This window comes from Plectropomus leopardus, chromosome 20 (genome assembly GCF_026936395.1).
Source record: "Plectropomus leopardus strain MGB_pleo_1.0 chromosome 20, ASM2693639v1, whole genome shotgun sequence".
NCBI classification, from domain to species: domain Eukaryota; kingdom Metazoa; phylum Chordata; class Actinopteri; order Perciformes; family Serranidae; genus Plectropomus; species Plectropomus leopardus.
Genome location: NC_142195.1, coordinates 23978261 through 24001289, shown reverse-complemented (window position 1 = coordinate 24001289; position 23029 = coordinate 23978261). Strand labels below are relative to the sequence as shown.

At 39.6% G+C, this 23029-nt stretch overlaps 1 protein-coding gene across 2 annotated transcripts in view; it reads left to right on the top strand.

Annotated features, from left to right (window-relative positions):
• Positions 1 to 410: 410 nt before the first annotated feature.
• Positions 411 to 23029, top strand: part of tsc1b (TSC complex subunit 1b) — a 33865-nt gene continuing 11246 nt past the window's right edge. The window contains exons 1-15 of one of the 2 annotated variants that reach the window (XM_088071013.1): positions 411 to 662; positions 6213 to 6427; positions 6968 to 7071; positions 10382 to 10534; positions 11979 to 12123; positions 12476 to 12630; positions 12732 to 12805; positions 12916 to 13094; positions 13504 to 13622; positions 15009 to 15174; positions 15285 to 15406; positions 16046 to 16139; positions 17556 to 17663; positions 19580 to 20222; positions 21997 to 22040. In XM_088071013.1, coding sequence (XP_087927139.1) covers positions 6319 to 6427; positions 6968 to 7071; positions 10382 to 10534; positions 11979 to 12123; positions 12476 to 12630; positions 12732 to 12805; positions 12916 to 13094; positions 13504 to 13622; positions 15009 to 15174; positions 15285 to 15406; positions 16046 to 16139; positions 17556 to 17663; positions 19580 to 20222; positions 21997 to 22040 — 2215 coding nt within the window. In that variant the 5' untranslated portion in view covers positions 411 to 662; positions 6213 to 6318. The remainder of the gene's footprint in view (positions 663 to 6212; positions 6428 to 6967; positions 7072 to 10381; positions 10535 to 11978; positions 12124 to 12475; positions 12631 to 12731; positions 12806 to 12915; positions 13095 to 13503; positions 13623 to 15008; positions 15175 to 15284; positions 15407 to 16045; positions 16140 to 17555; positions 17664 to 19579; positions 20223 to 21996; positions 22041 to 23029) is intronic. The other variant, XM_042509555.2, reaches the window with a different exon arrangement.

Here is a 23029-nt window from a genome sequence, read left to right as displayed (position 1 = left end):
TTCATTGTTTTTACCCTTCCATACATACATTGACTAATTACTGTACATTTAACCATTCACAGCTTTTTTTATTTTACTTAACTTTTTTTTTACTTAATATTTTGACTTAGGCGTACTTTGTAATTATTTTAAAATTGAAAGTTGAAAACTTTTAGAGACTAGGCTAGACTACATGATGAATTTGCCCTAAGATCTCATTGTTTTTGCCCTACCTTAAATAGCTGGGGTACATTGAACTATTTATAAATTATTTTTTTTCTGGCGTTAATAAGCCTCCATATCGATCTCCCCACTACCTTGAAAATAAAATCTAATTTGCGCGTGCGCTCTTCACATGTGGGTCACGCGAAACCGCATTACACACATCTCATCCTTCCACCAATGGGGAGATGGGAAAAACAATCTTAGCTTTGCACCAAAGCCAAGAGTTTGCGCCGACGAAAACGCCATTTCTGAATCATTGCGTTGGATTCAACACATTTATTTTAGATCTTTAATCTGTGAATGAGTTGTAAAAGTTGGGGTTGCGACTCGCGGGGCGCTAACTTGTGGGATTAGTTTGTATGCAGCCCGACAGCGGAGGCTCACTGCGGTGGGATGGGCTGTGAGGTGTTCAAGATGGCGGCGCCCTGTGGAGTGCAGCTACTCTAACAGGTAAACAGGTCCGATTATTTATGTCTTTTGTGGGTTTTCTTGCAGTGAATTTGAACTCATATGACTTGTGTAGCTCCACGTGAGTGTTTAGGCTTTCTTCTCGGCCGATCGGAGGCGGCTGACAGGCAGGATGAATCCTCGACCGAGTGTGGGTCGCTGCTCCCAGCTAACGTTAGCTCTCGGCGGTGGGACCGACTTGTTTTTGGAGAGACCCGGTGATGGATTTAAGAGACGTTTATGCTTTGGACGTCTAATCGTGGTTACATGTGCGTCTTAGGTTTGTTTTAAATATGCTGTCGGTTTGCAAGGGTAAATATGCTTGTGTATTTTTATAATCGGATAAAGTAAACCCAACCCTGCCCATTGTTCTCTGCGAGTTGTTTACGACAAGCAGCAGCCAGTGGTCAGTCCACATACAGCAGCCTCAGACCTCAGCCCGTCCGGGCTCTGTCCTGCCTCTGCACCGCTCTTTATTATGCATGTCACTATAACAGATTATCATAATGGCCTTTGTGGTTTTTTATTTGCTTATTTGCTGCCTCATCGTGCATCACAAGTGAAAAATCTCCTGCAGCTTTCTGCATCAGCCCTCCTTGCTTTTATCTCTTGAATACACCATTTTTTGCTCTCTCCCATTATCACGTCAATCATTAATATCCCTGATGTGTTTATTCATTCGTCATCTTGTCGCCATGGAGACAAAATGGTTCACTAGTTTCGCAATTTGACCTCCTAGACCTAGCAGCAGCAGCAGCAGCAGCAGCAGCAGCAGCAGCAGCAGCAGCAGCAGCAGCAGCAGCAGGGCTGCAGACAGGATTCAGAAGTATGAGGTCATGAGTTCAGTTAATCAGAAACAAAAAATAAGGGACTGATTAGTATTTATGATAAGACAGGGGATGGTGCAAAACAGGGGAGGCACTTCAAATTTTTATACACTGAGTTCAACTGCGTTCAACTTTAATTGGTCATATTTTTTGAATGACATTTATTAACAGATGATTTCTTTGACTTGCAACTATGCAACCTGAGCAAATTTTCTTGATTTTTTTTTTGCAAAAACATGGGAGGTCAACAGGCAACTTAACAAGAAATGATCAGAAAATTAACAAGAAATTGGTAAAAATGTACAAGAAAATTACCATAAAATTTAAAAAAACAGTATAAGAACAGCAAACAGACAAAAAGAAAAAAAAAATCAATAAAATGCTAAAAATATTATAATATATTTTCTGTAAAATAATTAACACTGTAGAAATTGCAATTATACAAGCAAAAGTCTCTGCATTCACAAATACATTAAAAAAAAAAAAGCATTCGAATATACTCAAAGTACCAAAAGTTGAGGAGCTCATTATGTAGAATGGCCCATTTCAAAATAATTTAATATAACTGAATCTTAATTTTGGATGCACAAGCTCCTCTTTAATGTTTTGGCTGGTAAACAATGTTTGAAAGGTGTCTTTTGAAATGTAATACATTAGGTAAGAAAAAAAAGCAAAGCAGCAGAATTTAAATACCATAAGTACTCCAACACCTGCAAGTGAGTTTTAAGACATGTTTTCTTTAAAAATCTCCCGAATAACACCAATTATCTTAGCCAGAAGCTGTGAAATATGGTTATTTATAGTGGAGGGAGGGTCATGCATTTTCCTCCAGTTACTCTGGGAGGCTCAAGGAAAACTATGTGTAGCTCTGAGGAGCGTCATGATTAAAAAATTAAAACAAAAGTCTCATCCCAGCACACTCTCATCTCCGAAATAAAGCACAGTCCATGATGTCTCTGATATGTGATGATTATTTGTCATATATTATTTATTCAGCTCTATTTTCTGTATATCTAATTTCCTAAAGCCAGTTTCAAAGTGTTCTTCTCACTGCACAGATTAAAAGTGGTGAGCATTATTATTTATTTATGTTTTGGTGTCCTGAAAGTAGTAAAATGTAACAGTATTGGTGGAATAAGTCTAAAATTCCAAATGTTTTATTATTTGCTTAAATGTTGAAGTAAACTTCCACCGGGTTGCTTAAACTGGAAAACTGATTTTTAATTTTTTTACCAGTGACATGACTGCAAGGTCCTCAAGGTCTGTTGCTCTGTAAAAACAAGTTTCAGCGTGATACTAGTGTTTTGGTACCTTTATGAAGAACAGTGCTTTTCTCAATACCTCTTTGATAAATATAATCATGTTTTTCTGATTATCTCTCAACTTAATTTAACAAAAAATGTATAAAGCATCTCAGTGTAATCCAAACACAGAAGCAGTCTTAGCAAAACTTTGTCAAACAGTCTAAAATAAGGTGCATATCTCCTAATCTAAATGCAGCGTCCTGCGGTTGATAAAGCAGCTCCAGTCACCTTTCAGGGTGAGTTAGGGTCTGTGGGATTTCCACGGCGTGTAGACTGGTTTCCAATTAATGCCGTAACCACAACCTCCCAGAGCTGAAATTTCCCCTCAATGCTTGTTATGTTTAGTACTGAGAAATTTGAAAGATACCCACCCACTCACTGTTAGGCTGATAGTTTGTTTTTCAAGTGTGTTTGTGGGATTTTTTTTTTAAGTCTTCTATTCCGATCCTCCAGTTTGACTTCCCATCTTCATGACAGCCTAATGAGATACATATCAACTGATTTTATAGATATTTTAGTGAATATTTGAAGAGAGCTTCCTCTGTATACTGCTCTGCATCTATACTGCATTAGATGTAATCATTAAATATAAACTGTGTGTATATTTCGAAAGACTAGATAAATGAAACAGGGAAAAAATGGCCTTGTTGGTCTTTGCTCTTATATGTAATTGCATTTGAGTTTTTGTGTGTTTTGAATTTGGATAATTTATGTTGTTAAAGTTGTCTTTGAATTAATTGATTTATCTCTATCCTCATCACCATCAAGTTACTTTACTCAAATTCCTTCAAAGAGCAGGATTTAGTGTCATTTAGCAGTGAGGACTGCAGTTTCCAGCCAGCTGATATGTCTCTTATGTGTTAGGTGTGAACTCCCAGTTAGAATTCTTTCAGCGTTCATTTTTCATACTGGGAGCCGAATTATTCTCAGAGGTCTTCTGTTTTTATACCCAGTGAACCAGGTGATTAAAACCAATAAAAACACTGAATGAAGCAGTTTAAAGTTACAAATCATTGTTTCTCCTATGCTGTTTGGCATGTCACAGAGGGGCCACCAGCCCAGCACCTGCTAATTTATACTCGCCTTTTTCCTCTGATAATTTCAGATTCATACATTCAGGATGTTTTGACTGGAAGCTGAATTATCTGCAGAGGTGTCTTCATCTCTAAATCAACCTGACCAGGTGATTTAAACCAGTAAAAACGTTGAATAAAGCAGTTTGACATTGAAAATCAGTGTTTTTCTCGCCATTGAGGGGCTGCTCACGACGATGGCAGTGCAAAAACACAAATGGCCCTATCTAGAGCCAGTGTTTGGTTTGTCCATCCTTGTCTATCCTCTAAATCCTTCACACTTGACCCTCAAAGCCTAAATACACGCATAGACTCATAACCTCATTATTGATTATATAAGTCTATTAGCTAATTAGTGGACTGACAGAGAAGTAATTGACAATAACTTCATTAACTGATTATGTTAAAGGCCTCAGCAAACAAGCCAAACATTCTCAATTTATAGCTTCTCAAATGTGAGGATTTAAACCTTGAATATGGCATGAGTATCTTTTGGTTTTGGACTGCTTTTCGGCAAGAACCAGACATCTAAAGACATAACATTTGGCTCTGGGAACTTATTTTGGCCATTTTGCTCTATATTCTGACATTTTATAGACTAAAAAGCTAATTGCAAAGTCAAAATAGTAGTTAAGAGATAAATCTGAGAGTAAAAATAATTCTTAGTGTTGCTGTAAACCCTGTTTACCACAGCGAACCTCTTCAGTATTCCCATTTCTTTTCATCTCCTGCAGCAAGGAGATAAAAGAAAATCTGCTATTTGCTAACTGAAGAGAGCAGTTCTGTTGATGAAAATCATCCCTTTAAATGGACCGAGCGGGCTGTTTGTGTTTTTTTATGAAACTGCTTTGAAATATTCACCCAGGAGAAAAGGAGGCTGTTGGTAACAGCTTGCACACAGCCAAATGTAATTTCCAGTGTGTACATGGAAGTGCTCGGGCCGCATAAAGGTTCTTTGTGTCCTCCTGAGTGTTCCCAAGCTGCCTGGGATCTCACTGAGGGTGGTTCGTGTTATTGCCACTGACCTGTCCCTGCATGACGCTCATTCGAAAAAACAGCCACGTTTGAATCCACTTTCCACCTCTCGATGCCCAGACCCCATGACTGAGCAGTTTATTGGTAACAGGGAGACAATTGCGCTGTGACCTCTTGTGTGAATCAACAAACAGGAGCATATTTGAGCATTTGTCATCGTGTTTTGATTTGTTATGAATGACCGAGGCCCGAGTTGATGTCATGTTTCTGTCCAGAGGGCACTGTTTTTGTCTGATGTGACTTTTGTGGAAATGAGACAAAATAAGGCGGTTTTTGATTTACTTATTCTCATCTAACTCTCCAAATTAGCTCCTGTTGTCTTGGTTTTACATGTGATTGTGTTATAAAATGCAAAATTCTTTGCTGATGGCATAGTTGTTAGTATTCATCCTCTAACATGTTGAGTGTTTTTTGCCTAAGTGTTGAAAGGAGATCTTGAGAGCTGATGAGATGTCTGGTGCTGATTCATTACTCGTGTTAGGGAATAAGCGGCTGGGTGCAAACACCCTGACGATAATGACCTGCCTATCAGGATTATTTATGCTTGTTTTTCAGATGGAGATTTGCAAAGCTCCCCTGGCCTCCTTTACTTTGAATCGCTGACTCAGCATTGAGCCTAAATTTATCATAAACAATATTAATAGACTAATAACCTGAATTGGTAAACACATTAGGCCAGGTGGTGTTTTTTAAAGCACATCTCTGTCTAATAAATGGTAAATATAGCTCTTAAATTAAACTCAGAACTTTAATTCAGAGCCTTGGTAAACAGGTAGAACTGAAATACATTATCTCTGTCAGGGTCATTTAAGATGCAGGTCAAATATTTACCTATATATTTATTAAACTGAGCAAATTGAAATTGTAAATATAACATACTCCTAATGGAAACACGACATTTTTTTTTTTTGCTTTTAACAGTCACTTAATGCTATATTTTTGAACTTGTGGGTAGGATCTGGCTCCCTCGGGCATGATGAAGCAGGTGGTAGTCTTTGTAGCAAAACTATCATGTTCATATTTTTTTATAAAATCATCAACTGCTGTAAATAAAGATATAATATGTTTCTCTAATTGGGATGAACTCATGCAAACTAAATTACATCACTCTGAAAAGATGTAGTTCATGTTATTATTTAAAGTCAGTTTTACATCTGAATAAATTAGATAAAGGACTTTTTATATATATTTTTCCATTTTGAAGAAATGGCTTTAGTCTGAGTCCCAGTACAGAGTCGGTGTTGTCATGTGATCACTAATCCTAGATCACAGCTCTGACTAATTCTGGGAAATGTTTATGATTTGGTCTCGATGCGATGTAGAGGTGCCTGGAGACTGTATTGGTGGGTGGCCCCAGGAGTCCTCCAGGCAGGCAGGGACGGACACCGCGAGAGAGACGCTACCTCCACCTCCAGCACTGCCACCGCCATGGCCAGGGAGCAGCCCAATGTGGGGGACCTCCTCCCGCTTCTTGAGACCGCCGACCTCCACCAGCTAGAAGAGATCAGAGGCCTCATCAACGAGCAGCTCAGCACTGGTAGGACAGCTCGGCTTGTTTGTGTGTGTTCAACTTTCTGGGGAGCATGAGAAATTGTAATTTTATTCATTAGTTTAGTCATTATGTCAGCATCACCCCAGTTTGCTTTATAAATGTCCTTTTTAACCATCTGTTTTATAATGATAATAGTTTTATTTATAGGCACCTTTCAAAGCACTCAAGGACACCTTATAAGACACAAAAACAAGCAGCAATGCATTGATAGATCACAGAGTCAACAACCATTAATAAATGGTAATAAGATAGCAACTTGATCAAAATCATTGTCATAAAAACTAGGTATAAAGACATTATAATGAAATCATCATTAGTGCATTTAAGATGTGTGTGTCACCATAAAATCAGAATAAATATGCCAGCTTGAAAAGGTGTTTTTAAACTGGATTTGAAGGTGGAAAAGATGTCAGTATTCTTCAGCATACCTCCACTGTTGATAGAATTAATAGATTTCTAGTATGCAGACTACCCTGTCTTTCAAAAATTAACTCATTCAAATTATCTTGTGTGTTTTCCTTGCAGAACGAGGATCCATGCTGCTGAACGGGCTGGTGGACTACTTTTTGGAAACAAACTCTGCCCAGGCCATGCATATCCTCTCCTCAGTCAGAGAGCCACACGATAAGGTGAGAAACCTCCCGTCACAAGCTTAATAACTGTGTTTGGACTGCACTCACAAAAACTGCAAAAGTTTTGGTGAAATCATTTCCTTTCATCATGTTGGAAAGGTTGATGCTCGAACGGATCGTCCAGAGGGAGGTGGACGGTATCTCCACTACACATCATCAAATACTCATAGCAGAAACAACAGATCACAGCAGCATGTAGTCTAGCTTTTTTTGTTTCAGTTTATCCTTCTTATAAGCTGTGTCCCAACTGAGGGTCTGCGTCCTTCGGAGGACGCAGCCTACGCGGTCTACGGAGGCGACTCCTTCGGAGGCACCTCCGAAGGCCACATCAACGGTTGTTGAATGGGACAGTCTAGCCTTTGGAGGATTTCCTGGTTGCGTCACCAGTTGTTCCCGCCCGTACCCCCACGTCACTTTATTCCTGCTGTTAAGGCTCGAGAGAGAGCGAGGGAGAGAGTGGTGAAGTAATGAGTCCCAAAACACGGAAGTCCGTTAGCCTTTTAGCACTTCAAGTTCCCTCGTCTTAAAGTCTATGGGTTTTTTTAAAGGGTTTTTGGTAAAATGCCTTAAATAAGGTCTGTGGTTAACACAGGCTGAAGATATTGAGACGTTTTGTTCTACAACATAAAATATGTCCGCTTATACTCGATTTTTTAACTTTTATGGTTTTACTCGTCTTTAAAAAGGCGGTTGCTAACAAGTGGCTAAATGGGACTACAATGTTTGTTGGGGACGTTAGACGTCATCACAGCAGACACAGAAACTCATTACAGCTCATACAGACTTGCACTCGAACTTAAAGATTTATCTGTTAATAATATTTTTTGATTGTGTTTTTAACGTGTTTTTGCAGTGTTCGTGGTTGTGACATTTAAGTTGTGCGACCGTAATGTAGTTTGTGTATAGCCTAGCAATAGCTTTTTGCTTCTGGCGATTTTAATTATGCTTCCAAATACACAAAATGGTGTTCATCTGTGAAGATTATTAGAAAAAAACGTGCAAGTCTCATAAACTTGTCAGGGAGCTTATTTTTTGCGATAAATGAAAATCTGAAAAAAATATTGCAGTAGAAAGTACAATATTTCCCACTGAAATAAAGTAGTCCAATGGAATTACACAAGTAAAGCTACCTCAAATTGTGGATAACGAGCTAGATTACCAGAGTAAATATCGACCAGTATCATTCATTTACGAGGCAGCGACACTCATCGTTGTGCTCTCTGAGTAACTCCTGGTACATGCAGCACATTCAGCTCTAAATATCATTTCTCTTTCAGCTTCAACTGCACAAATTAAACAAATGTATGTTTCGTGACACGTTGATGTTGTAACTGCATTTGAGCTGATTTAAAAAGAGGTCTCGACATTCAGGCCGAAACTTAAAACATTTGATTAGCACGAGTGCAGTCCATGTAGTTACTATATGAATCTCACAGTTAGAGAAAGCTTGAAGTCCTCTATGTTAAAAAATCTGCCAGAAACTCAAGCTGCTGTGATTAGTTGGCTCCGCTGTGAGCATTTGATGAAATTCAGCGGATATCCCGCCCACCTCCATCCGGACAATTTATTCTAGCATCAACCTATCGGAAAGTGTTTGTCGTGACTGCTCGGGCTAGTTGGTAAACTACTCGTTAGCCGACTCGGCTAGATGTGGCTAGTCAAAACAGTTCTCTGTTGTCTCTGCCACCACAGAAGGATGTTTGCAAACCACTCCTCTTTTTTAAAAACACTTTAAACTCTGACAGAAGGTGAAAAAAGTGCATCGAGTAATGAAGGGATGATGTATTTTTGTAGGCCAACCAGGAAGTTTTGAATAGGATTTTCGATTATCGATCAAATAAGCTGTCTGCTAATACAAGTTTATGAGACGTACATGTTTTGTTCAGCATGATAATCTTCAGATGAACACCACTTTTGTGTGTTTTGAAGCATAAATTAAATCACCAGAAGTAAAAGGCTATTGTTAGGCTATACACAAAGTACATTGCTGTCGCATGACTTAAATGTCACAACCACAAACACTGTAAAAAAACGTTAAAACGCAATGGAAAAATGTTATAAACAGATGAATCTACAAGTTTGAGTGCAACTCTGTAAAACTGTAAAGGCGGACAAGTGGGTTTAATGAGTTTCTGTGTCTGCTGTGATGACGTCTAACACCCCCAACAAACACTGTAGTCCCGTTTACCCACTTGTAAAAAGTAAAAAAGTTCTTTAAAAGTTCCTTAAAAGTTCAAATATCATGTTTAAGCGGACATATTTTATGTTGCAGAACAAAATGTCTCAATATCCTTTGCCTGTGTTAACCACAGACCTTATTTAAGGCATTTTACCAAAAACCCATTAAAAAAACCCATCGACTTTAATAGGAGGGAACCGGAAGTGCTAAAAGGTTCGCGGACTTCCGTGTTTTAGGACTCATTACTTCACCACTCTAATGTGTATCACAGCTAATCAGCTACAAAAGCTTCATGCCAGTTTCTTTATCCATTGTGGATTCTGATTTTTTCTCAATATTTTACTGAACCTTTTTTTTCACTGAAACAATGTCACCTATCGTCATCAAATTTATGTATAAAATACATAAATACAAATAGAGAAGTCATTCTGAGAAAAAAATCAAAAAGCATACAAAACAAGTCCATATTCCCACATGAATATGCACCTCAGACTTACAAGCAGCCGGTTCATGTTGATACTTTTTAGTTTAGGTTTATTACAATGCAAACAAAAAGACCATTTAAGTAAAAGAGCTGTTACATGCTGAGATTTGTGTGTTATCACAAGTATTTTCCATCAGTGTCAGTTCATAAAATGTGTCAAAATGTAGTGATTGTAAGGTAACAGGACACTCCAAATTTAAATCTGTAAGGACCTACAGTAGGCATTAAAAGTGTCGGTGTTCTTGTCCTCAGCTCTTGGAAATGTCATCAATCTCTTCCATGTTCCTGCTGTTGCTTGTATTTGCATATTGCCATAGCAAACTAAGACGTGGATTTGTTGTGGTGTGGGGCTTCAAGGTCATCATCATTATTTCTGCAGTCTTCTCTGATTTTATTTGCATCTAATCAAAACACTCAAACCATCCCGGCGCCTGAACTTCCGTGAAAGAGGTCAGAGTCGAATCACAGTGGTGATTTGTAGTTTTTTTTGATGTAATGATGTTCTGCAAGATACAGCATGTGTATATCTGTATGTAGAGAAAAAAAAGCGCAATTCTAGATAAAGTTTCCTTTACATTTAGATTAATGATATAAAAAATGTGGTAAATACAGAGTTAACCTTACTGTCCCTCCCTCCCTTACAGCACCTTCTGGACAAGATGAATGAGTGTATGACCAAACAGGCCTGCCGGCTGCCCACCCTCACCCTGCTCGGCCATGTAATCCGCAAGCAGCCGTCCTGGATCCACAAGATCGCCCGATACCCCCTGCTGCTCTCACTGCTCAAATGCCTAAAGGTAAAAACCCTATTATGTTATATGGTTGAGGTTTAATACATATTGTTAGGGCCCAGAGAAGTGTATGGATAGATGAGGATTAAGATCTGTCATCCAGCTTCTTTTAGAATTGATTTTACATAAAATATGTGATCATAGAAGATGTGATATTCAGTAGGACTCTTCCTCAAAGAAATTTTTATTAGATTTATTTAATCTTCACTGATCTCTGAATTTGGCTGTCATCCTCTTTTGCAAATCTGCTGTTAAAGTCTTTCTCACAGACCAAAGTTTAGTTCTAGTGGGTACAAAAAAATGTGCTGTTGAAGTGGAAAAAAAAATCAGCTCCTTACAGATTTCATTTGGTATATTCTCGATTAGCTGTGTCAGTCGATGCTCCTCAGAGAAACACTGTGTGTTTGTGTGCTCAGACTGGGCACAGTTGAGGTTTATAACACTGCTACCCAGAAATTTGTTGATTAAACCCTTGATTAAATTAAGTTTTTAGCCATGCCAGTTACAAGGCACAGGGGATGTGATGATGGTCTGTCGGTCCACTGCTCTGCTCCCGACTGAAATGTTCTCGTAGGCCTTGTTTACTGAAGTGACACATGCTCTTAAGCAGGCCTGCAGGAGAAAAGAAAGCAAATGAGTTTCTACCTTTCATGGCAAATGATCAGGATGTGTATAAAATTACAAGTGTGCTCCATTCGCTGCCAAAGCAGTTGACTTTTCTCGCTTAATCGTTAAAAATAAACAGTCCTAGATTTATTTTTAACGCTAAACTTTTTCTGCAGAAAAAATAGATAAGATTCATGATTAGTTCTTAATCTCCAGCTTCTCCTGTAAATTTGGCAGTGCAATATTCTCAAATTGAATCCCAGTTAGTCTCTCTTCTTATGCCCTCTCTCTTGAAGTTTTCCCCAAGCTGGTGATTGTTTCTAAACCAACTACCTGCCTCCTTGACCCCCAACAGCTAAACTTTTTACGGATCTCTTGCCATTTCTGCGACCTACACTGCTTATTTATCAGTTATGACTGGCATCTTCCCCACTAGCTTAAAGACTGCTGTGGTTAAACGTCTTCTTAAGACACTACACCTTGATCCTTATCCAAATCGAGGATCTAAAAATAGAGGGTGTTGTACAGATTGTAAAGCCTCTTGAGGCAAATTTGTGATTTTTGATATTGGGCTGCATTTAAATAATACTGACTTGACTTGACTAAGCTTTTTAGCCATTCCTATGAAATTTCCCACTTGTCCATTTCTCGGTTTTGTACAGTGGATTAAATACTTCTTCAAATAAGGAACTGGTTTGGTTAAATGTTCTGTATCATAGTGACATTTTGAAACCCCAACAAAGGGAGACCGTCGTTGTCAGATGATCAATTAAAGGTTCTTATTTGAAACTTTTTAATCTCTGACTTTATCATAAACTTGAATACTCTCTGAATTTCCTGGCAGACGGATACGGACGTAGTAGTGCTGATAACCGGAGTGCTGGTGCTGATCACTCTGCTGCCCATGATCCCTCAAGCTGGGAAACAACACCTGTGGGAGTATTTCGACATCTTTGGCCGCCTGGCATCATGGAACCTTAAGAATCCAGGTAGGAGCTTCCTGTCATGTCTCACCAAACATACTGGTTCAACATTAATGTAAATATACACAAAAAGAGATGTGTTCCATCTACTTAAAAAAGGCAACTTTTTTGGCAACTTAAATATAGTATTGACTGTATTATAAAACTAGTCCTTAAAAAAGTCAACCACTCAAAGACCTCTAAAAAGTTGTTTGCACTCGCAGCTTTGTAAGCAGTTACCTTGAGCACGAAAATCCAAATTTGGTTAAAGGGGAGGAAATCTCAGTGGACAAAATAAGCCAAAGCAAAACTGCTGTTTTAGTTGAGATATTTAAAGTTTTTGCTTTTTTCCCCCTTTGATATTTTTTTACATGTTCAGGACACATCTCAGAGGTTTACCTAATCCACCTGCACGCCAGCGTCTACTCACTCTTCCACCGTCTCTACGGCATGTACCCTTGCAACTTTGTGTCCTACCTACGCTCCCACTACAGCATGAAGGAGAACATGGAAACGTTTGAGGAAGTAGTGAAGGTGAGGACATTATGTCCTGCTGCTCTGCTTTGTGGCTTTCCATTAGAGTTTTTGTAGCTAAATGATTACTAATATAGATTTTGTGTTCAACCTTCATTCAGCCGATGCTTGAACACGTTCGTATTCACCCAGAACTGGTGACAGGAACCAAGGACCATGAGCTTGACCCCACCAGGTACGTCTCACAATGCTTTGCCTGGCAAAGAAACACTTCAGTGTTCAGTCTTCTTCTCCAAGTCCATTGCATCTCTCGTCCTCGAGTAATAGTGCTATGCTTTGCTGCAGGTGGAAAAAGTACGAAATTCACGATATAGTCATCGAATGTGCCAAAGTGTCTCTCGACCCCAAGGAGGCCTCCTGTGAGGAGGGCTACGCCACCATGCCTGAGAACTTCTACCCCCAAGTTCACCTGCGACCACAAGACTGCACTTCCAGCCCCTACACAGACCTCCACAGCAGCTACGGTCAGAAAACCCTTCAGACATGGGACAAATAATAGAGCCTCAGTGATGCAGGGTTTTAACATAATCACATTAAAATACATTTTGTTTGCCTCTGCCAGCGAGAGCCGTGGCTGAGCCATTATGTTTTAGATAGATAGATACTTTACTAATCTTTCACAGGAAATTACATTTGTTTGGGTTCCCTCACAGCTAACCACACATAACCACACATAACATAAGCATGTGTTCAGGGTTCACGGAGGCGTACAACCACTGTGTGTTAGTTGTAGTTGATGTCAAACATAGTGTTTTTTAACTGGTTTAAAGGACAAATACCAAACAGGGTTCTCCAAAAGAGCAGAGAAAGGTTGCAAGTTGGTAGATACACCCATGTGAAAATTGATCAGACTATTTGTCTTCTTGACAACAGGAAGCTCTTCTTCGACCCCGTTCTCAACTCCACGGCAGCCACTTCCCCCGCCCCTGTCCTTGCCCCCCTTCTCAGGGACGCAGTCCTCCTACCGCAGCCCTCAGACCTCCAGACGGCAGGTAAGATCATCTACAACACGGTCAAAAGCTGTCAGAATCTTGTTTTAGGGCACAAGATTGGTCAGTGCCTGATCAGAGGGTTGTACCACAGGACACCGCTGTCTGCTGTTTCTACACGCTTTCATGTTACATATGAATCACCTGTTTACTGAAGACGCTGAGAGGAGGCGAGGGGACAGCTTTTGAGTCATCAAAGTCATCCGGCTGCCAGACAGTCGGGTCAGGCTTCAAGAATTACAGCACATACCCCCCCCCGTCCTCGTCCTGCCACCTCTCTGTAGACACTCCCGAGGGCCGGTTGCCATGGAGATGCAGTCTCTCCCTTTCTGTTATTGGGCCAGCCACACAAGGGAGGGGTTTCGGGTGTTTTTCTGCCCCCTGGGGCCTGTCTGAGGATTTGTCTCTGCGTTACACTCCCTCCGACCCAGACAGACAAAATAAATGGAAAACATTGGAGACCCGCCTTTTTAAGATAAACAGCACTTTAATTGGCTGGAGTTTGTGTTGTCGACTTACTTTTTTCTGTGAGACAGAGAGAGTTAACTGTTGTGACATGTCCCCTGTCACGACTGAATAAATTTGTATTGAAATTATTTCAGTTAAGTACCTCTTTAAAGAAAACGTAGTTTAAGAAAAAATGAAATGAAATTAGACCCTAAATCCTGCTACATCTTTTGAAGTCAAAGGAGGAGTTGAGGAGTCTCACATCCTGGGGAAAGAAGCTGCTCCGTAGTCTGGTGGTACGGCAGCAGATACTGCAGTATCTTTTCCCAAGAGGCAGCAGGGTGAACAGACTGTGGCTGGGGTGGCTGCTGTTTTTCAGTAACCTCTGGGCTCTGTGCAGATACCTCACTTCACCGAGGTCACTGACGCTCTGTAGACAGGTACCAGTGATGTTCTGGCCAGTTTTAATCACCCGCTGCATGATTGATAACAATAAATCACCGATCAATTAATCTGTAGTTAAGAATTTAATTGAACATGCTGACAGTGCAATGCTCAATGTCAGTTCTTCCCCAAAGCACTTAAACAATGTATACGAATTTCAAACAAATTATGCAAACTGTAAATATTTTATTTTCACACTCAGAGAAAAAAAAGTGGTGGAGCTTCATTCCAGTGCACTCGGGCAGCACGACACTCCTGATTAATTCGTGATTAATCCAAAGTATAAAAACAACAGGCTGTGGTTTTACAGTTGGTCATTAGAGAGCTTTAGAGGTGCTGGTAGGCAGATTTTGGAATAATTTCATATTATATACAGAATATAATATAAACTCCCTCCTAGAAAGAAAAAAAGACAAATAAAAAATGTTTTATGCATTTCTTTATGTTTCCTCTGTCAGATCTGTAATCGTTTTGCTGTTTTATTCTCTTTCCTTGCAGAACTCCACCTGTGAACTCAACTCTTCCTGTGGGGGGAAGGACCCTCTGTGGAGCCCCTCCTCACTGTGTGGCATGGCCACGCCCCCTTCCTCCAGGGGCATGTCGCCCAATTTAGAGCTCTCCCACAGTGCCTCACACCTTCCCAGCCGCTTCCACTGCACATCAGGTCGACAACACGTACATCATTGCAATACAGTACAATTTAGCTGAAGTGACTTTTACATTTTACCTGGAATCTGAAATGTTGTTTTCTGCTGATTGTTTCGACCCGAGCAGGAGGAAAAGGAACGCCTGCCTCCAGCACTCCAGCCACCTCCTCCCCGCCTCCCACCCTATCAGATGACTTCCCCATAATCTCCTTACCAGCCAACACAGTCCAGTCCAGTCCACCAAGAAAGGTATGCTCTCTCCCTTCTGTTATAAAATCCTTATTATAACACAACACACTTTCTCCTGTCAGTGAGTTTATGACTGTTTGTGGATTTCATTTATACATTCATTAAAAGATCCCCGAACAGGCATCTTCCAATCATTTTTTTCAGCATAACAGAATTGCAAAAGGCCAGTGGGTGGATTGTGATTATTCATCACCAGTATGCTGTTTTTCTGAATTTCACAATAGCGTAATTGTTCTGGATCTTGCTCCTCTTGCGTATCCAAACAAAAATGACAAATATGACTGCCAATTCAAATTATGTTAACTTCTATCATCTTGAAAACTCATTTCCTTGACAGCAGGAGGGAAATTGATTTATTAAGCGTGTCTTAAGTCTGTGATTATGCACTCAGAAAAAGCGACAGGAGAAGGGAGTGGAAATCATTATAGTCATATTATTGGGTCCCTGCAGGAGTCTGATTTTTTTGTCTCATGACTGTTCTTTATTTTGGTGTATTAATGCAAAAACAGGCAAAGAATAAGAGTCTGTAATCAGCCTGTCCTGCCTGTAATTAAAACGTAGAGAAGGCGTGAATGTTCAAACCGCTGATTTGTTGTCCAAAATAAATTCATAATGTAACAAAACTTTGTGACTTTTCAGGATCGTCGACAAGCAGAAAGCAGTAAGCCTGCACTGGTGAGACAGGAACCAGTGAAAGATCCAGAGAAGAGTGCCGAAGGAGCCCCAAACAGAGGTGAGTCATGACGTGATTTATCATCGTTAATTTTAAAAATAAAGGTTTTTACAGGTCCTCAACTTTTAGTCAGATCTGATATTAATCCGTGGAAAAGCACGGTTAATTATCAATCTTGAAGGGACCTGTGGGCACTCATAACTGAGAATAATTAGACTCAAGCCGAAACATGGTTGACCTGAACAGACCTGGATAGAGAAAGAACATAATTAGCCACTAATTAACTCACCATCTTGGTTAAAAAAGTGGTTACATATGTCATTTTTACCGTACTTGACAGCTCACTCTCTGTCTGTTTTAAAAAATAAGTTTGGTATTTTTCAACCTGGACTTTGTTTCTTGTTTTAACATGTTTTTGTATCATGTAAACGACTAATGTAACATTAATGGGAACTTATGCACTGACAATTTATCTCCACTTATAGTGTTTTTTTTTGCCACTGATCGACTTGGATAATTTTTGTAACATTATGGAAAGGATTTCTACCAGTAAGAAGCCCCATAATCGCTATCACCAAACCCACCAGGCTCCATTTAAATAAACAGTGATTTTATCATAATAAAACACATTTCATTTAAAGTCAACAGGTACACAATGAAACTCCCAAAAATCTATTGGTTCACCTTTGTGCTTTTCAGCAATCACCAATTCTGGTCTGGTTGAAATAAAATTTACCCAATTCAATGCTGACGCTATACATGCTAAAATTACTGTTTATTAAAATGGAGTCTGGTGGGTTTGGCGATAGCAATTTCGAGGCTGTTTTGGGTTAAACATAAAACATCTTACTCTTAACAAAAAGGTCTATCTTCGTAGGGATTATTTCAATAATGTTGTCAGACAATTGCAACAGTCAGTGGCATTTTTAGTGGATGTAAACTGACGATGCACAAATGCCCAGAGTGGTGACATTGCAGGCTGTTAACTGTAGTCCTCTCGCTCAATATTGGACCAGTTTCATTTTTATTTTATTTTATTTTGACATTTACAATATATAGACACAACCTTACATAAAGTACACATATCTACATACGTTAGGTATATATCACTGTCACAGATTTTTTATAATCTCAGTGACTCCCATTTTAATGATTGTTCCATTAGTCACTTAGACACAAAAACTTGGGAAAATAGGTTCCCGGTTGAAAAAAATACCAATGTTGCCCTTTAAAAAAACACAATATCGTCCTGTGATAATTATGATGTACCGCATGTTCAGAGGTGACAGAGAATCTCCCATTAACATATTGACAAACTGACCTCAAACCAATACAAAAGGATCCTACTTGGGCTTAATTTGACTGAATGTAATATCTGTCATGCCAAATGTTGAATAATTTGGTATAATAATAATAATAATTTGGTTAATAGTCTTAATGAGATACAAACCAGTGATACATACCACCTCGTTACAGATGCGGGAGCAGCTGAGAACGTCTCCATGACTTTGACGGAGCTGTCGGTCTTCATGAAGAAACAGGAGCTGGAGCTTCAGCTGAGAACAGAAAAAGAAAGGGAAGAGGGTGAGTATCGACTCTGCACAGATCATAGAACCAGATCCAGTAAGTGCATGACTCGGCATTGAAAAAAAATAGGCCAAATTGCGGATATCGCCAAAAAAAAAAGTATCCAACATAACTAAATTATGGTTTACATGAAGCAATTACAGAAAGATGTAATTAACTGTATTTGATTTATTTTTTAGCTGCTGCAGAAGTCCAAAAATATCAGGAGTGAAACTGCTTTGTGCAGTGTGCAGAAAGAAGTTGGTTTACAAGCATGTTAGACCCTTCAGTGCTTTTTATGTGTGGCAAAAGAAAAGCATGCATGTGCAACACTGTGTGCTTTGTGTGTGTTTTAACAGCCTAACCAAAAAAATGACCATACACAGGTCTGCTTATCTAACGCATGAACCAGTTCCAGTATGAAGATACAACATAATCAATACATTTATTTATTTAAATTCTTTAACCTTTACTATACCAGAAATTTCTTCAGAAAATCTTTTTTTTTCCAAAAGAAGACCTGGCAAAGACACCAGTTAAAAAATAAATAAAACACAACAGACAGGACATACAGTCATCGAACACACAAAGAAGAGACAAAGTCCAGCACAGATAAAGCAGGTGCATTTTTCACTTACATGGACTTTAAACAGAGCTTGACATTTTTTATTTTTAAGAGGACTACATTTTTAAGATTTATTATACTCTGAAGATTTATTGATTGATTTTGATAGCATGCAGAGGTTAAAAAAAGAATAGAAAATTACTAACCTTAATAACATTAACAAGGCTGGGTAACATATAGAATATCAAATATCAAAAATATTTTTAACCAGATACCTCGATTCGTAAAATCTGAGATCGATATTACTGTTGCTGCTCTAGAATCCACATTTATTTCTAAATTATTAAAGTCTAATCATGTTTTGAATTTAATCTTTTTTTTTAAATCATTGTGCAATTTACAGGATTGTTTGTTGAAAAGCGCTCTATAAATAAAATGTATTATTATTATTATTATTATTATTTTAGCAAAATTGTTATTGTCACTGAAATATGCTTTATGCAATTAATAATAACTTTATTTAATAGTAACTTCATTTATAAACAGTGTTTACAAAGTGCTTTTATAAACAAGGCAAAGCAGAAGCAAGAGAGGTTTCCTGCAGAGGCAACATAATAATGCTGAATTAAGACCAGAAAAAGAGAGAAACAATTACAAAACAAAAATAAAAATAACTACCCATACCAATAAAAGAAGTACAGTGTCTTACTGTCTTACTTTACATTACTTTATTGAGACCCAAAATCTAAGACAGTATCTACTCTCATATCACGATATTGATATATTATCAGTGTGCCATAAGCATACAGATATCCTCGTTTTATGGAAACCGCACATTTTCTCGCAATAAACAACATATCAAAATCCCTCATGTTTCAGAGCAAAGTCAGCCAGTACAGCATTTTGTTTTGACTGAGCCAAAAAGTTTTAATTTGCATCACATCCTTTAATATGTGAATTCATTCCCCTGTTGAGCTAAATGCACCTGAGCTCATACACTAAATATCCAGGATGCAAACACATCCCCGTGTATATCCCTGTGTGTGTTGAGCTAGCTCTGCACAGTTATTGGTTTAAATCCAACTTGAGCCACTTGTACTAAAAATAAATGCACCTAGAGAACTGTGGACCATTTTAGATAAAAGCACCTGCCAAATGGCGCAAGCTCTGCTGCCAAAGCTCGCTGCTTAGACTTAAACATTTCCATCCTCTTTGGGGGGAAAACAGAAGCTCAGAAACTTCATTTTTTTCTGTGTGGGATAGCAGGTAGTTGGCACTGACTGCAGAAATATTTAAGCACAGACATTGACATTCAGAACATGCAGGTTTAAGTCTAAAAAAAATTCTCCATATGTCGTTTCTGCTGCAGCTGCCATCACGGAAGAGCTGCTGAAGATCACCGAGGATAAGCAGGAGCTGCCGGGCCTCAGGGGCTTCGACTCCCCTTTCTACCACACCACTGAGACTCTGACTGGCTGTCAGGCTCAAGACAAGACCCTCTCCAGCACCCAGTCTGGAGGTCCAGTAAGAGACACCCACCGTGTTGTCTCGACGCCGGACAAAGGGGAGACCACTGCGAGCACCAGCGGTGTTGGGAGTGAACGAGGAGGTGGAGGAGGAGGAGACAGCCGGAGTTCAGCTCTCGGTCTCGAGCAGTCCTGGTCCTCCCAGTCAGGTTTCACCCCCATTGATCACCATCTGCACCGGAGCCCCTCTGCCCCGGACGACGAGGTGAGCAAGTTTGGGATGTTCTCCCCGAGCCCGTGCAGCAAGACCCCCGCCCTGGGGCCCTACGAGTCGTTTTTCGACCTGGCTCTGCCCAGGGCGGCCTCGCTCTTTGTGGGTCAGAAGACGTCGGAGGCGGTGCACAAGGCGGCGATGGAGAGGCTGTCGCAGCAGGAGGAGGGGTTGGAGGACGGGGAGGAGGAGGGGGTAGTGTCCGCTTCACCACTGGAGGTGCTGGATCGCCTTGTTCAACAGGGGAGCGACGCCCATGATAGAGTTCTCAAGAGGTAATTTTTCCACTTTTATTCAAGGCTTTTTGGCTTTTATTTTTGCTATTATTACTATATATTATTTATTAGGGTTGGGTATCGTTTGCTTGTTTGTTTGTTTGTTCTTTTCTGATACCAATGCTAAAACGGTACCGGTGCCTGAACCATTATTTTTTTAATAATAAAGCAAAAGGGACCCAACCTTACCATTTGTAAACCATTTCTCCCTGAACAGGCTTTCCACTATATTGACTTTTGCGAATTGTTTTAGTCTTCTCCAACAACATTGATCCAATACTCATAAAGCCGTGTACAAGTCACCCAAAATGTACCAGTATGTTCATATACCCAAGTTCTACCCCTGAACATGACAGGTGCATTTATCATCTCTGAGCAATCTTTTTTTCAAAACCAATGATTGCTTTAAAGTAGGAACGGTTGAACATTTGTTTCGAGAATTGTGGAGGACGTATTCGCTCTGTAGTTCTTTGAGTGTCGCCAGCATGTTGATCAGCGTGAAGAGACTCAGGAGTGTGTCTCGATGTGTCTGTTCACTGTGCACAGCCTGTCTGGGTTTGTTTCCACTCTATTGCTGCAGCCGAAAGGAAACACCCAGTGGAGAACAAGTGTGACATTGTTCAGAATCCACCGCCTCCTTTCTTTCTCCACTCTCACACGCAAACACACACGCATTGAGCCGGTCCTCCGTGTCAGCAAAGTCAACGCTTGGCCACAGAACAATCTGGCTTCGCTCATTTCAGTCGACCATCATGTCTGTCCTCAACAGAGCCAAACACAGCCCGATGAAGAGACTAAAATCCACGGAAACAGAGACCAAAGTGTGGCTGAGACAAATGGCCAATAAGCCAATTTATGACTATATGTCCACCTGCAGGAGTTGAAAATATGGACAACATTAATGTGATGATTATTATAACAGCATTTTCTCTAATGATTCATTATGACATCTGCAAAGGTAAATATTGTTTTAAAAAAGCAGCTGTATTTTGAAACATTTAAAGAAATTGACATTTTGGAAAACACAATATTTCACTTTCAAAGTAAGATGAAAAGATCAATTTCTGATTAATAGATATAAAGTTAGAGTCAGGGGATGGTAGGCTTAGCTTAGCATAAACACTGAAAGCAGAAGATAATAAAAAAAAACGTCTTGTTGCAGTGTTAGCTGAACTGTCCAGCAACCTCACTGTGGTTGTACTAATATTACTTAATGTCCGTGGACAACAGGCGTTTTGGAGGGCTTCCCTCCCTTCACAGTATGTCGCATCGTATTAATTCAGAACCCCGTCAATTGACAGCGACAAGTAGTTGATGGAGTGCCCACCAAATCACTAGACAGAGTATTAAAGTCATCGATATAAAACAGTACGTCAACAATGAGTCAAGACAAAAGTAGATTATTTTAAAAAAAATCTGTTTATACAGGTAAACCTTTATTTATACAGGTAATCTCATTGAGAACCCCCCCCCGTTTTTCACACCTTTAATCCAAATTGTGTCTAAAGAGAAAACCTTGTTTGAGATATAGTGTATGTTTTGGATTGGGTGAATTTATCAACAGAATAATTATTTTTTTCCTCTTTCCATTACCAGAAATCTCCAGATTCCCTAAAAACTTATTTATATACATGTTCAAATGACTTGCTGTTCACTCTTTGGGAAAAAATGCAATCATATCATTACTCCTTCTGACTGACATGAATCACTTAAGAAAGAAACATCTCAGAAATTTCACTCCCCTAAAATGTTTCCCTATTCTCTCCTTCTCCAGATTACCGTTGCCAAGTAAGTCAGCTGACTGGACGCACTTTGGAGGTAAAACACTCACAACAGCACAACAACACGGCCGCACACTGATAAAAGACGCTATTCTAAAGACTGCAGAAGGAGCATTATTCAGGCATGACTGGCCGTTCGTCACGAGCTCTGAGACATGAACAGCATGTTAAAATGTTACCCTGCCAGACAGGGAATTTGTTCAGCGGAGGTTTATCAAAACACACAAAGTTCCCACGCTCATGCTGAACCTGATCAGCTCAGAAATTGCAAAGTTGGCCACTTTTCTTCCCATTTCTTCACCCTTTTATTTATTTACGCATTCAGTTAACCAGAGGAGGAATCTAATCATTTTCAGCTGCAGCTCTCAACAAAACAGAAGCACTGTGTGTTTGTGTTAAAACTGTTTGCTAGCTTGTAATTACAACTCTGGAATTTAATCATCTCCCCTGGTTGACTGATGGGAGTCATGCAGTTTGGATTGCATCTAAAACCGAACTCCTCTGTTGCTGACTGATCGAACCTGTATGGAGAAATGTGAAAGTTTTGGATCAAATTCTCCTGAGAATTTTTCTCTAAACATTTTTTATCTGCTCTCTTCCTCTTTATACATGTTAACTAAGTAAAGCTCTGTATCCAGAGTTATGTTGAACAGCTGCAGGGATTGAAGACGGCTACATGTTTCACATTTTAGGTATCTATTTAATGCAGTCCCTCCAGAATTTTGTGATGTTGCATTGGCAACAATTCACTCACTGTCAGCGAGCTCTCTCTTGAGAAGCTGCGGGGCACACGGTGGTCTTAATATGATGCTAAAACTACTGCTGCGTCTGCCTCATCTGTGATTTAAATTATTCTCCCTGTCAGTCACTAACTTGACAATCGGGTCAGTCTGTTTCATCCTTGTTGACCTCACTGCTGCCTCCTAAATCTTCCTGACTTGCTCTGGCATGTATAACAAAGTCAATTTTGGACCAGCAGAGATTTTTTTTGTCACTATTTGTTTTATTTTATGCCAGTTGGCTCTG